Raw genomic sequence first — 15,708 nt, forward strand, 5'->3', positions numbered from 1 at the left:
CCCAGGTAACTGGGTAAAGACTGTGCAGTCTTACACTGCAATCCTAAACATTTTTACTCAAAGGTGCGTTCCACTGAGTTCAATCGGATTTACTCTCTGGTATGTTCCTTATCATTCTCAGTTTCTATTACACTGGAACTTTGGTTTTTGAATGTAATCTGTTCGGAAGGCCGTTCGACTTCCAAAATGTTAAAAAACTGAGGATCAAAGGGCTGTCAGCAAGTTCAGTGGGGAAAATTGAGAAACGCGCCTCGGAAGCTGTTCAACTTCCAAGGCGCGTTCAGAAACAGAAGCATTCATTTCCGGGTTTTTGGCATTTGGCTTCCGAAACGTTTGGAAGACGTTAAAAAACAGAGGTTTGACTGTATTATTATTATTATTAGTAGTAGTAGTAGCAGCAGCAGTATTTCCTGCCTTTCCCCCCGACTCAAGGCTGATTACAGCTAAAATTTTATTTCATCCCATTTATCTGTTGAAGGTGTTGTACCCGATCCCTTCCCTCACATATTTTTTTTCTTTACAACAATCCTGCGATGTAGGTTAGGCTGAGAGGTTGTAATTGGCTCAAGGTAACAGATGTATATGTGTATATGACATGTGTGTGTGGGAGATCAAACGCAGGAGAAGCTTCCTGATGTAGAATAGAACATTCCTATTTTCATCTGAGACAAGTTGGAGAGTATGGGACTGTGTGTGTTCAGGAATAATTGGTAAGACACAGGAGCAGTGTGCTTCAAAAATCCAGTATCAACAAAGGCCAGATATTGCAAAGAAGCACTGAATACTGTAACATATATAAGTTATGCAAATTAAACAAGCTGTGCGTAATTACTTACCTTTTGCATAATCAGTTTTGATGGTAAAGGACAAAGAGCTATGAGGAAAACTGTAACCACACCTTTAGTCTTTAGACACGCTTTCAAGCATCTGTTTTGCAACATTTGCTCTTTCTAAAAAAGAGATGCAAGATCCTTAGGAAGTCAGATTTTGCAACCAATTCCACAGTATTCATTTGTTGTTGTTGCTTCTGCAGAATTGTTAACATGCAGGCAGCCTTAAAATAGGGATGGCCAACATCAGCTTTTGATATATATTTATTTATTTCATAAAGTTTATATGCCTCTGGATTGTAAAAAAACAACAACAAGCAAACCCAATTACATCAAAGTGGTTTACGAAAGATAAAACTAAAATCAAGAAAAATTAACATTGGCAAGCAGTTAAAGGCCTCTATTTGCTAGTCCCAGTATAAATACTAGATCCCGGTTATAGCATTCTGTGTAACTGTTGTGAAATAAGACTCAAGTTCAACGTTGAAAAGGAGGAATCTTCCTAATGTGTGTGGCGTTTTGTCTGGCTCAACTACATTTGCCTGAGAATTTGAGCTAGTGATTTGGGAACATTGTGGAAACAGAAACGTAATTGAGGGGGGATTTGCTAAAGGTGAAGGAAAACAGAGGGTTACAATCAGGGGTGGGGAACTAGATCCAGACAGCTGGCCAGTTTGTTAAACACCCCCCCCCCCAAAGCCAAGCTACCTTTTGGCAAGTTTTATAGACTGGCAGGGGCAATCACTTGACATCACAATGGTGTCAGGTAATCCATTTCCTTCTACACAGTATGGAATCAAACGGTGCACACAAAGGCACAGCTGATTAATGGATCTTGCAAAGTGCTAGGCATGGGGCTTTGCAAGACAACAGTAAATGTTATATTATAGACTGTTATGCCTTACATTTATTGTGTGAACATGCAAGCATGCAGGCTCCTGGAAGGCAGATCACATTTGCTGTCCTTCTCTGGTCCTGCTGATGCCATGCTACTGATGTCTAAGCTATGATTTTGCTTAGTAGGACTCACCTGAACTTGAGTTTGTCCTTGGTTTACAGCTTGTGGTTTGTCTGTAGCGAGAGGAACAATGACCTCATGTTCAGATGACATGCTACTAAGCCCCAGGCAGAAAGCAGCAGTAAGACCAGGGAGGAGCTCACCTCTCTGGGAATCAGCACACTTGCATGTTTGTGTGCTAAGCCGTGGCTTGGCTTTGCATAATGTGTGAACTGAGTTACTGACTCCCAGCTCAATTACAGTAAACCAGCATAATTCAACCATAAATATTTCGTGTTTAAATATGAACATCCATGCATACAAGTATTGTGTATCCCTGTGTAAAGATATAGACTCATCAAGCCCATTATTCATCTTGTAGGCAAAATAGTCCATTTTAGGATGCAGCTTGAAGTTCAGAAATTAGAAACATACCTGAAAATGCTTATTTATCATTTCGTCATTCTTTAAAACAGAATAGCATCTGCAAGACAAAAGAGAGCTTCAAAGTCTTATTTCCTTTTGTTAAAAGCAGATGAATGTGTTCTGATCTGACTTCTTCTTTTTAGTGTCCCGTAATGCGTTCACATTTTTCCTTTTAGTACATTTTTTTCCTGTTTCCACTTCATATGACAGTCTTTGCTAGAAATATATTTAAATGACCTTTTTCGGCAGCAGGAGGAGAGTACAAAACACTGGTGGAAATGTATTCAGCACTAAAGGTCACATTAGAAGTATATCAGGAATTGGAGGGAAATAGATATTGAGCCCATATATATTTAGCATATACCAACGTTAGTATCTGTAACTTCCATCAAAAGTTGTTTTCCAATGCCCCAGAAATCAGCAGTCATAACTATGATTTATACTTACCTTTTATATGCAGTGAAAAGTTGATTTCTGTACACGTTGCACAATATTTGAACACCTTGGTTTGTCCAAAGACCACTGAACATAGCAGATTCTATGCCGATGGCCATTTCTGTAACCAAAGCCCACCATTTTTTCCTTACCCATTCTCAGTATAGTTCAGGAATTTGCTCAGCTTGGCAGTGTTTCTGTCCCTAAGGCATGGGGGTGGTGGGGATTAGTGCCATGCATAGATTCTTGTCTTTCTTTCTCATCAGTTAGCAGAAGCAGCAAAAATTATGCAGATCAGTAAATAAATTGTAGAAGGCATTATGCAAAACAAGGGAAGTCATTCCTCGGTGCCAGATTTGCATGATTCATGCTGGCTATAGGAACATGGGAAGCTTCTGGACTTCCGGGGTGGCGCCATCGGTCATGGCGGACTCCCTCTGATCTGGAGGGACCAGCTCCACGGGAAACGGGTCTTTCCCGCTACGGCGAAGCGGGGACCCTTTCAAAAATCACAGGCGGATGAAGCCTGTGACCATGGGACTCGGCGGGCACCTTTAGCGCCCCCCCAACCCGCAAAGGAACCCACTAACGGGCTCCGGAGTGAAGAGAGGGAAGTGGCGCGGTGCTGAGAGTCAACTGCTTCTTCCGTGGAGCGAAGCCACACAGCCGCTGCCGGAGAGCGCTGCCTTTTTCCTGGGACAATTTGGCTTTTAAAACAATTACCCGTGAGTACTTAAATTTCGGACAATTGGACTTCAAATAATGATTTGCGAGTAGAAAGGAAAATTGGACTAAGAAATTTACCTCAATTTGGCACTGAAACGGGAAGGTCTAAACAGGAAGTCAGCCTTCCGTTTCTTGTAGATAGATTAAAGCAAAGCAAAGACATGGCAAACTAGAGTTCAGAAAATCGCCTGTAAAGGATTAACTTTCATCATTTAAAATTGTTGAACCCCCTTCGGAAGCAGGAGAAGAGGGGGGATTTTTTCCGGACTGTTTAAACCTGCAGAAGAGAGTGTAACGCAAAGTAACTTTCCACCGTCTTGATCCTGGAGCGGGCAGTAATACTCTCATTTATTTATTCATCCGAGTTATTTCTTGATGTTTGGGCCACAGCGGTAGTCAAAAAGGGCTAGTTATATAGACCAATTAGCTTGCTACCTGTAATTAGCAAATTATATGCAAAGTATCTTTACAGTGACCTACTTGATTGGATAACTGAGGAAGCTATTCTTGCCGAAGAGCAAGCAAGATTTCGACATGGCAGACCCACTGCTTTGTACTAGCTACTTCATCTGTTTTGGCTTTCTTCAGCTGGTTTGTTTGCAGTATAAACGAACCTCTTGGAAGGGAATGTATTGATTTTAGGCATTTCCCCCCCCCCACCCCCGTTTCAGACACCACAAAGAGTCATTTTGTATTTAACATCTTCTTAAGGAGAAAGAGAAACATTGTTTTCTGTAGGACTAATCTTATAACAGTGTACCGTTTACAGTGGTACCTCGGGTTAAGTACTTAATTCGTTCCGGAGGTCCGTTCTTAACCTGAAACTGTTCTTAACCTGAAGACCACTTTAGCTAATGGGGCCTCCTGCTGCCGCCGTGCCGCTGGAGCCCGCTTTCTGTTCTTATCCTGAAGCAAAGTTCTTAACCTGAAGCACTATTTCTGGGTTAGCAGAGTGTGTAACCTGAAGCATATGTAACCCGAGGTACCACTGTATATATTTCTATAGTTGTCTGTGTTCTTATCCCTACAGATATACGAGATTTACGTTAAGAATTAAATATATGCTTCAACCGTGATTACAGACATCTTCATAGAATCACGGAATTGTAGAGTTGGGAAGGCACCACAGGGGTCATCTAATCTAACCTCCTACAATGCCGGAACTTTTTGCCCAAGGTGCGCTTGAATCCACAACGCTGAGATTAAGTGTCTCATGCTCTACCGACTGAGCTATTCCAGCTAGCAACATCCCTTCCTCAACTTTACAATAAGCCTAATCATTTCTAACTTGCGATGGCTGCATCCTTCAAATCAGTCTAATTAAACCTGTGATCAGCAGCAATTTGTTCCTGAAGTCCCGCTTTGAAAAGGGCGCAAAGGTGGTGGAGTTCTGCTACTTTATGTTGGTGACTGAGATTTTGCTATCTAATGTCTTTCCATGGGTTAGATCTGGTCCAGAGTCCTCTGTTTGCGACTTCAAGATTAAACCTGATTGCAAGTGAGCAAAGGTGCCTTTGCCTGTTTGTTTGATAGTGGTTGTAGCTGCGGAAAGACACTGAATTTGATGCTGAGCTGGGCTGATTTCTGTGTATTAATTGGTACATGAATTGTAAAGTTCTTCTTCCGTGTTCACAAGCAAGTCTGTTTGATTTTTCTATCATTTCTTTCGCCGCAGTTCATAGATTGCTGTGAGAGACAAAAAGACCATGTTTTAAGGACCTGAACTGATTTTGCCATTGACTCATCCTGTGCAGCTCAGATTATTCAGCAGCCCAGTGTTAAAATTTCCTGCGTGGAAAATGAGTGTCCTAAGATTATTTTTGAGGCTTTTAGATGTATAGATAAGAATGTTTAGGTTCATGTACGCATAACTTACTTTTATATTACTATAAGGTTAATGAAAGGAAGGGGTAGGAGGGAGCGCAGTAGTAGTATCTCATTTTGAGAGACTGTGGGTTGTATCCATTGAAGTCACACTGTTCGCATGTGGACTTCTGCAACAGAACTTCCCCTCCCTCTCACCCCTCTTCCACATGCCTCCAGATCTGTTCTGGAGTTTTCCCCTACCTTCCAGAGCAGATTTTTTGGGGAGGGAAAGAAAAAGAAAGAGAGAGAGAGAGAGAGAGAAAGAAAGAAAGAAAGAAAGAAAGAAAGAAAGAAAGAAAGGGTAAGTTCCATTAGACAAGTGGAAGCCCTTGCACAGAAGGAATGATTTCATTGGATACAGTAGGGGTGGACTTTGATCTTTGAAATTTTAGCGGCGCTCTGTGAGAGGCCAAAATTCAGTTCTCCTCACCTCTCGCTGTCCTAAATCAACCTCTGGACACAACCCTATATAAATCACTAGTAAATCCAACTTATTTACATTTGGCAAGATCTGTGTTACTTGCTGGCCCTTGATGCAAGGTGACTGCTGTTGTTTTTCCAAGTGTTCAAGTAGCCTGATGATTACTTTTCAGTATGAAGTGCACACCTCACTAAGCCCAGATGAACCATTATGAGGATATTCAATACGGTCGTACCTTGGAAGTCGAACGGAATCTGTTCCAGAAGTCCGTTCAACTTCCAAAACATTCGAAAACCAAAGCGCGGCTTCTGATTGGCTGCAGGAAGCTCCTACAGCCAATTGGAAGCCCGGTTGGATGTTCAGCTTCCAAAAGAACTTTCGAAAACCGGAACAGTCACTTCCGGGGTTTGATCGTTTGGGAGCCAAAACGTTCGAGAACTAGGCGTTTTGAAAATCAAGGTATGACTATATTCAGAATATCTTGGGCTGCATGCATACCACCTTTCAGTTTTCTTTCTTTTGTATTTTGATACACACACTGGCACACCCAAATGTATTTATGTGTATAACTGATGCTTCACTATTACATTTTCACCTATGGAACTTGCACCAGATATGTGTTCATACTATGTTGCTTTTACAAACAAAATGAAAGTTAAGAGGCATAAATATTCCAACAGCCAGAGAAGCTGAACATCTGAAACTCTCTCTGACGTCTCTAGTTGTGGTTGTCAGTCCTTAGTATCTCATCTAGTCAGACTGGCCAAGCAAGGGCTGGTGGAGCTGGGAATTAAGGAAATTCGGGGCGGGTCACACTCTGAAACTCCCACAGCTATTGCAAATGAGATGAGCCATTCGCCTCTCAGTTTCTATAGGATGTTATTAAAACGTACTGCTGCTGTGTGAGGAGAGCTTTTCAGCAGGGAGCTACACTAAAAGCAGAAATATTAAGACTGGACTCTGTCTATGCAGGTAAGTTTGGCTGCACTGGGTAATCTAAGAAGTAAAAATGTTGTAAATGTTCAGCTCTTTTGACATCAAAAGTTGCAATGGAAGTTGTGGCACTGATTTGATATAAGAATTTGAATGCCAAGCTGAATTACTTACCCATTACCTCAGTATTTTGCACTTTAACAGTTGCCAGACAGGATGCTCAGGTGGTTTCATACATAGGTCATGAGACTGATGTCCATTTCCTATTGTCAAAGTGCAAAGTATGGTGGTTAGAAGACTACTGCTTCTGGATATATTGTGGGTTTGATCGTCATGGCAAACCATTGCTGATAAAGCCATCCAAGTATAATCATAACCTTTTCAGGTTATGAATAATCAGCCATCTTACGGTCATGTGGAAATAAGTTCCATAGGCAAATGCTATATTTGGAAAAGAATTTTTTGTTTCATTTGGGTGGTGTTCAACTAAATTTTCCTCAGAGTAGATCCATTGAAATTAACAAACATAACTTAAGTTAGGTCCATTTACCTCCAATGCGTATACTGTGATTAAAACTTAGTTGAATCCCACACCTTTTATTACATGTAGATGAACCTGAGATTTTTGTTTTAACTGTGTGCATGTGGGGGGATGGCATCTTCATTTAAGCTGTTCTTTTAAGGAAGATGATGATCAGTTCCTCGCCTTGTTTAACTATTTCCCTCCATGTTCTACAGCTCTAGGCAATTCTACCTGAGGAGGCAAATATTGCAGACCATATTGTTTAGCAAAATATTATAAATGTATCATAGATGTAATGGAATATAGTATAGGCACTTCTAGCCTGTAGGACATATCCCGCACCCAAAAGTTGATAGAATTAAAACTATATAAATATATAAAATTTATTTAAACCATACAAACTAGGGAAGATTGGTACTGTGTAACAGCATGTCTTCTTTTAAAGAAAGTAGTTTCTGAAAGCATAAAAAAAAACTGAAATCACCAAGCAGACTTGTGTGTGGGCTGCATACAAGGGCGAGACACTCAGACATACACCACCACCATCTATCTTCTGTCAGTTTCTCTTTTAAAGGAAGCTAATGCTGGCTGGCTCTACATATCTTGCAGAATGAGATGCTGGAATGCTGAGGTAATAGAGTGGACTGTATCCAGATTAGAGATGAAAAATATGACTTTCAAATTCTCCTCTCTCTCTCACACACACAAAAATGAATCCCAACAAATAATACAGTTTTGTGCAATCCCTTTCCTACCGTGACCTCCAGCAGGAAGCTAGCAGGTATTCATTTGGGGGCAGAGGTAGGGGGCAGGGAAACAATATTCCATTCTGCCTTAAAACACATTTAATATACAGTGGACGCTCTGGTTGTGAATGTGATCTGTGCGGGAGGCACTTTCGCAACCCGCAGCGCCGCATCTGCGCACGCGTGGGTTGCGATTCAGCACTTCTGCGCATGCGCAAAGCGCGATTGACGAAACCTGGAAGTAACCCGTTTCGGTACTTCCAGGTTTCGGTGCGTCCGTAACCCGAAAATGTGCATCCTGAAACGTCTGTAACCCGAGGTATGACTGTAGAGCACATTAAGTCTGTGCTCTCATGTTTTATTCTCTGCAATATTAACCTCATCTTCAACACTAAAGCAGCTGAAATGTGCTGTTCTTCATACCCTCTGAGTATAGGTCTCCAGTTAGAGGTAACATGCCATTGCAGACCTCTGCTAAGGTAAAAGTTGACCTTTCTGCCTAATGTTTAACTTTTCTAGATTTCTGGGTTACTGTGTCAGAAGAGCAATTTCACTGCATTTTGCATAGTGAACTGATAGATGCATAGCAGTAAATAGAAGGCAAACTATGTTACAGAAAAATATGACACCAACGTAATTCTTTGCTTTCAAATTCTTTTTAACAGGATTGCATCTTCAATGGCTGGGGAAAGATTGATCAAGTGGCTGAAATGAATATGAACACTATCCTGGAAGAGATTCTGATTAAAAGATCACAACAAAAGAAAAGGACATCTCCTTTAAATTACAAAGAGAGGCTTTTTGTGCTTACAAAATCCATGTTAGCATATTATGAAGGTCGTGCAGAGGTAGGAAACTGGGTTTAAATTGCTCGTTTTTTGCAAATTTGTGTATTGGAGGTGGTAATTGTATGTTTGCTCTGCTGATTTAATATTTATGATGCTGAACTTTGCTACTTGTCATACTGAGTTCATGCAGTTGGTACCGGATGAAAGGATCATAACCTTTATCTTAGTAGTTTACCTTCTGTGTGCAGGGGCATACCTAGGGGTTAGCCAGGTTGCCGCTTGCCAAGGATGCAGGCCCAGTGCGGGCACAAAAAAATCGCACCTCTACACTCTGGCTTGGAGTGGCTAGAACTCCTACTGCCCACACTTCTGCCCCACTCCCTGAGCTGCTACTCCATGGCTCTGGGTGGCCAGTCAAGGTGCACAGGCTCCTCTCGGCACCTTTGTAGAGGAATCCAGTCATTGGTGTGGGCTGTCACAGCAGCCTTCCAGGGCCCCCTCTCCATTTGGTCGAAGTGTGAGTGGAGCACCCAGGGAGGCTGCACATCAGAGTAGCAGTCCATTGAGGGAAGAAAGATGGAGAGTTGCAGGAGGAGGAAAAAGGAAGGGAGGAGGCAGAGGGAAAAGCAGCAAGTGGAGGGAGGAAAGCAGGAAGGCAGGCAGATGGACTGATGGAGGAGAAGGGGAGGAGGAGCAGACCAGATCTGACCCCAATGACCATGGAGGAAGTCACTGGCAGAAAAGGCGACAAAAAGCAAATGTTTAAAGTTTCTGGTCCATAGTCTCTCCTGGTTTTGGAGGTGCCGATCAGCTCCTTGCCAAGGTACAAGGAAGCTGAGGTATGCCTCTGTCTGTGTGAGATGAGTTAGACTGCACTGACAAAGCTGGAAAATGCTTTGCTTGTTGCAAAATCAGCTGCCCTGTACAAAGGACTGAGCATCGAAATTGTAGCGGGTAGGGGGTAGAATAGGGAAGTGGCATGCTGATTCACTGCATTGTTTTATGGGGGGAAAGAACTAGATGGAGTTGAATATCATTTTCTTAAAATCATTTTTTTTAAAAAGGGGCTGTAACATTTATGCGTTGTGAAATCACTTTGTATGTGACGTAGAACTTATCTCGCATGACCGCATTACAGGACTGTGCCAAAGTGAAGTGGTACAGGTCAGTCAGTGACGCATTTACTGTAAATCCTGCCAGGGTTCGTTGAGAGTTAACATCCCAAATGGGTAACACGGTTGGAATCCTAAGGTCAGGTAGAAGGAAGCTAGACGAGGGTAAAGGAAAGCAGTGTAGTCTAAGGCCCAAGTGGCAGAGCATGAAGGAAGAGCAGTAAGCAGCCAAGGTAGTTTAAATAATAAAAAGAAAGAAGCAAATGTTACAAATTATAGGATAGTTCCCTCAGGAGGACTGGTGGTCCTTTTAGGAACTGGTGGCATGGGCTCCCAGGTCTGAGCTTATTCGCTTCTGCCTTCCATCAGGGCACAGAAGGTTAGGTAAAGGTAAAGGGACCCCTGACCATTAGGTCCAGTCGTGGCTGACTCTGGGGTTGCGTCGCTCATCTCGCTTTATTGGCCGAGAGAGCTGGCGTACAGCTTTCAGGTCATGTGGCCAGCATGACGAAGTCGCTTCTGGTGAACCAGAGCAGTGCACGGAAACGCCGTTTACCTTCCTGCTGGAGCAGTACCTATTTATCTACTTGCACTTTGACATGCTTTCGAACTGCTAGGTTGGCAGGAGCAGGGACCGAGCAACAGGAGCTCACCCCGTCGTGGGGATTCGAACCGCCGACCTTCTGATCGGCAAGTCCTAGGCTCTGTGGTTTAACCCACAGCGCCACCCGCGTCCCACACAGAAGGTTAAGGGGAGGCTTTTTATAGCCAACTTCAACAGCACTCGCAGATTGTGGGACTTTAAACGCATCACTGGGTAGTACAGTACAGCCCGCAACTCCTTCAGCAGACGTGGTAAGGCACTGGAGAAAAGCATGTCCTGACTCAAAACCCACAGAGCCTTACAAACCCTAATTAACGTTTAAATTGTGGGTTGCGTGGTCTGCGTTGCTATGGAAAGAACAGTGGCAAATGGGCCGTTCCCCCTTCTTCCCCTCCCTGCTTGAACCCTTGTCCCAGGAGGTTTTTTATGCTCTTTACAGGCATGCGAATCCTGCTGATGGAGCTGCTGGGTACCTTTCTCCTTTCTCCCCCACTTGTGCTATGCTCCAGAAACAGTGGTTGTGATGGGTGGAAAGGGATTCATAACACTTCCAGTAGGGATGCCTGGGACCTGGCAGTAGCGGGGTTGCTTTTATTCATTAAAATCATTTACACACCACTTCCCACTCAAGGAACCTGAAGCAGTTTACAGAATAAAATTCTAACACTCAAATGTTAAAAACATAAAATTAAATAATATACATAAAATCAATAGCAAGCAATAAACAATATCAGGGAGATACTATGTTTAAAATGGGCCAGTAAGCTAGCTGCAAAAAACGTGTTTTTAACCATGGACGTCTCCTGTATAGCAGGCAGCAGAACATTCCAACGAGTGAGCTTTCCAAGAGAAGAACTGTTTCTGTGTCATCTCCAAGCAACATGTTGTAAAATGTGGCCCCACTAGCAAGGCCTCTTGTGAGGATCTTAACACCCTAGTAGATCTGTATAGCACAAAGGTGATGGTTTATGTACCCTGGTCCCAGGTTTATGACTTCGTAGGCCAGCAAAAAATCCTTGAAAATGGCCCAGTAGAATGGTTGGCCAGCACAGTGCATGGCTAGGTTGCAGCTTCCAAACGAATCCCAAGGCCAGCCCCATAGAAAGCACATGAGAGCAGTCAAGAAGTGAGATCGCCTGTGCTTAGCTGTTCTCTTTGAAAGCTTATTATTATTCCACAGCATTCAGGAGTCCATTGGATCCCATAAATTTCTGGGGCAGATCACCTTAATGGGTTCACCACCCTAGCAAGGGCAGGGGGACTGGAATCGCAAGTCTGAACTTCACCAGATAGTGGACTGACCATGACAGTGGGGTAATTTGAACCCTTCCGCCTAATATCCAGGACTGCTGCCCTTCACATGAGGCATGGAATAAATTGAGGGGATGCTTTTTTCCCGTTGGCCCAATGACCACTTGAGACAGCCCCATGGCTGTCATGGAGGCCATGAAGCCGCAAGACAGCCCAGTCAAGACAGCCTCAGTGTGAATACCGAAGTACCCCAGAACCTATTGGTGGCTATACTAGTGGGGTTGATGAACTGGGAGTGTTTTGATGTCACCATGTGAGTGCAGGGAGTATACTGTGGGCATCCCTGACACTGTGAGCTCTTGAGCTCTCTCCAGTTGTGTATGGTATGTGGACATTGGCACTGGTAATCCCTGATTGGTTGGCACTGGTAGTATTTTCAAGTACAAACTAAGGAAGAAACTGGGGAACTACTGAGACTATAAAGTACGACAGAAAAAGCAGGGACAACTGGAATACCTACAGAGTATATTCTTCATTTGTGCAATTACATTATTGTATACAGAATGTGTTTCAAAATGGAAAATTATTACTTAGTACTGAAACTTCACAAGGGCATTGATGTAAGAGCTTGTGCTGAGCAGCGCCTGGTTGGATGGATGCAACCCAAGACCAAGAAACTAAAGCTAAAAATTCACAAGGGATTTAATTTTTCATGGGGTGGGGAGAGCATCTTAAGTTAAATGTGCATGGTATCTTCCAGATGTCAGTAGTTGTGTATTGGGAGGCTGAGGAGCAAGGAAACATGTTTTCTGGAGAAGTAAGACAACAAATCCATTTTTAAATTGTGAAGAAAAAGAATTGTTATGTCAACCAAGCAGAGCTGTGCTGGTGCAGATGGACTCTGGGTATTGTTACAATGTGAGAGCCATTTAAACCAGAGGCTTGAAAATTATTTTGCAGATTTTGAAAAGGAAATGCTGATTTGAGGTATTGAGGGTTCACTCCTATGCCTGCTTTCCTGTATGTAAGGATGAAACATGCATAGGATTCTGTTGGCTAAAGCATTTCATAGGTCCTGCTTTTCAGAGGATTTAGTGTAGCTAAATCCTCTGAAAAGGATTTAGGGACGCGGGTGGCGCTGTGGGTTAAACCACAGAGCCTAGGACTTGCTGATCAGAAGGTTGGCGGTTTAAATCCCCGCGACTGGGTGAGCTCCTGTTGCTCGGTCCCTGCTCCTGCCAACCTAACAATTCGAAAGCACGTCAAAGTGCAAGTAGATAAATAGGTACCAGCGGGAAGGTAAACGGCGTTTCTGTGTGCTGCTCTGGTTCATCAGAAGTGGCTTAGTCATGCTGGCCACATGACCCGGAAGCTGTACGCTGGCTCCCTCGGCCAATAAAGCGAGATGAGTGCCGCAGCCCCAGAGTCGGCCACGACTGGACCTAATGGTCAGGGGTCCCTTTACCTTTAGTGTAGCTCAATGAAATGCTGGTGTTTGACAGATGCTGTCCCAGTGCAGTAGTCTCAAAGCCGTATGCGTTTTAATCAAAATATTTGGATCCTTCTTTTCTATCCAAGGTGGCAGTCATTGTAGTTTTCTTTAAAAGCAGTTCCAGCATGAAATCAAGCACTTTCTCCCTTCTCCAGTAGAAATAACTCCCCGGCAATCAGCACAGCAGATGTAGAGCCTCTGATTTGAAACAGGCCCTCATGCAATTCTGCGTTTGCACGCAACAGTAAGCCAGACTCTCTGGCCTATCATGGTGTACCAAGAACAAGCAGCATGCTAGGACATGCTGCCCAAACACTCCCTTTTCACACTCCACTGGTGAAAGTGGGACAAACAAACCTTGATCTGAACCAGTGATTGTGGTTCGTGACTTCCTAACAAGCCATGGTCACTGGCCAACACGAAGCCAGCCGTGGTTTGTTGCTGGCTTTCTGATTTTGGCTTGTTAGGGAGCAATGAACCACAATCTCTGCTTTAGATGTCATGGTAAGCCAAGGCTTCCTGGTTTGTTTAGCCTGTTTCCACCAGGGGAGAATTGAAGCTGGAACAGGGCAGCCTGTGGCAGCATGTTGCTCATTCCTGTTAAGCCGCAATCAGCCAGAAAATCTGGCTTATCTTAATGTCTGAATGCAGAGTGTGTATACGTAGTCACTTAAAAAATGTCAGCATGTTCAGTGCAGGTTGAGCCAGCTGTCCAATATTTTACTGCCACAAACCTGCTTTTGTTTTGCAAATAGTAATCTGTGCATTTATCTTTCTCATGGTCCTCCTTTGGTCTAGAAAGGGAACTGCTTGGTCTAGGAAAGGAACAGTGAAGATTCTATGATAATTACCTTGGTAAACAACAACAACAACAAAAGCAGACGTGGAGAAGGCTCTGAAAGGTCTCCACTTCACTGGGTGTGTGGGTTGGTTCTAGTTACTCAGTAACGAGAAAAGGCACTTTGCACAATGCTCAGACACCCTTTGTTTTCTCAGATTCTTCATTCATTGAAAACAAATGCTGATGCAAAACTAGAAATCCAGTGCATAGCTAGGAAAAGAATACAGATATTGCTGGAATCTTTGATTCCCACAATGAGAGCTGGAGACTAGCAGTGTTTGGAGGGCCACAGATTCCCCATTTCTGTTTAAAATTACAAACAAAATCATGGTGGATCTTTTTGAGGGAGCTCCCATGTTTCTTAGTAACCAAAACCACAGGCTTCCCAGAGATGAATAGAAAGCTGCTTTTGTAAATTTTGGCCTAGCAGTCAGTGGTGGGACCTGCATTATGGGGGCCCTGAATCTTGAGCTGTTATGGGGGCTCCTTCACAACCAACAGCGAGGTCTGGGTAACCACCATTATCTTCTTCAGTGGGGTTGTTCCATGACAGATCACCACATTATTATTTTTTTACGATTAACTACTAGATCTCAGATTTTGATTAAATTTGCTGTGCTGGATTATCTCACATCTCAAAGTCACTAATGTGATTTTAAAAATTCCTATGCCTTATAGTTTTTGAGTTATGGAGGGGTGAAAGTTAGGGAAATGTTATATATAAATATATATGTGATTCATGTTGCATCAAAGAATGATGAAATTGGGTCAAAGGTAGGATTCAGTGGCTTAGCCAAGCTGATGTTTTCATAGTACTGGTGACACAAATCCGTTGTAAACACAGCAACATAATTAAGTAAGGCAGATATATAATGGGTTTGTATCTCTAGTGCTGGCAAAAGTGGCTGCTCTGTTCTCACTGTCATCTTCTTGTGTTTTCAAAACAGTGCAAAGCCTTGAAATAACCTTACTGTGCATTGTATCTGTCCACTTTCCTCCAAGTTCAGTAATGCTTCAGTAAAGCTGAGAGGCTAATAATATCGTTAGACATTCCTGTTCCCAGACAGTGAGGTCTAGGGCAGGCATAGGCAAACTCGGTCCTCCAGGTGTTTGGGGACTACAACTCCCATCATCCCTAGCTAACAGGACCAGTGGTCAGGGATGATGGGAGTTGTAGCCTATGCCTGGTCCAGGGCTTTAGTTTTCATTCAGGTGACAGATCACTAGTACTTAATTGTGTCTTTATAATAACAGTAGATATATAGTACACCCACCCCAAAGTGAGACCTGGTTTCCCCCTTCTTCATTCACTAAGCCCCAGGAATGTTGTACCTAAATCGTGGGTGCCAATCCCCTGGACTATAGCAGGGTGCCAAATAACCGGGCCAAAACAACCTTGCAAGGTAGAGCTGTTGCCCTGCCCCCACCCGCTTGCTTCCCAACCTGAGCCAGGGGAATATTGTGTTTCTGGAAATCCATGGGATTCATGAAAACAACAGCCAAACAGACAAGCCTTCTGAGCTCCAAGCCCACAAATTACTTGGTAGCATTGTACCAGTCAAGTACCAATTTAGAGCTAGATTTATTTAAGAAGCCACACCAAGATAAACGAAGCAATTTCCTAAGGAGATTATAGGCATAGAAACATAGTACCCATAAGAAGACAATTAAGAAAAAGGCTAATAGTGTAAAAATACAGTTGAGAATTTAAGTACAG

At 43.1% G+C, this 15,708-nt stretch overlaps 1 protein-coding gene across 5 annotated transcripts in view; it reads left to right on the forward strand.

Annotated features, from left to right (window-relative positions):
* TEC (tec protein tyrosine kinase) overlaps positions 1-15,708 on the forward strand; it is a 75,577-nt gene that overhangs the window by 30,918 nt on the left and 28,951 nt on the right. For 4 of the 5 annotated variants that reach the window (XM_081019982.1, XM_081019983.1, XM_081019984.1 and 1 more), the window contains one exon: positions 8,569-8,751. In XM_081019982.1, coding sequence (XP_080876108.1) covers positions 8,614-8,751 — 138 coding nt within the window. In that variant the 5' untranslated portion in view covers positions 8,569-8,613. Of the gene's footprint in view, positions 1-6,566; positions 6,674-8,568; positions 8,752-15,708 lie in introns of those variants that run through there. The other variant, XM_081019981.1, reaches the window with a different exon arrangement.

This window comes from Podarcis pityusensis (assembly GCF_964106645.2).
Source record: "Podarcis pityusensis genome assembly, chromosome: 9".
Classification (NCBI taxonomy): Eukaryota; Metazoa; Chordata; class Lepidosauria; order Squamata; family Lacertidae; genus Podarcis; species Podarcis pityusensis.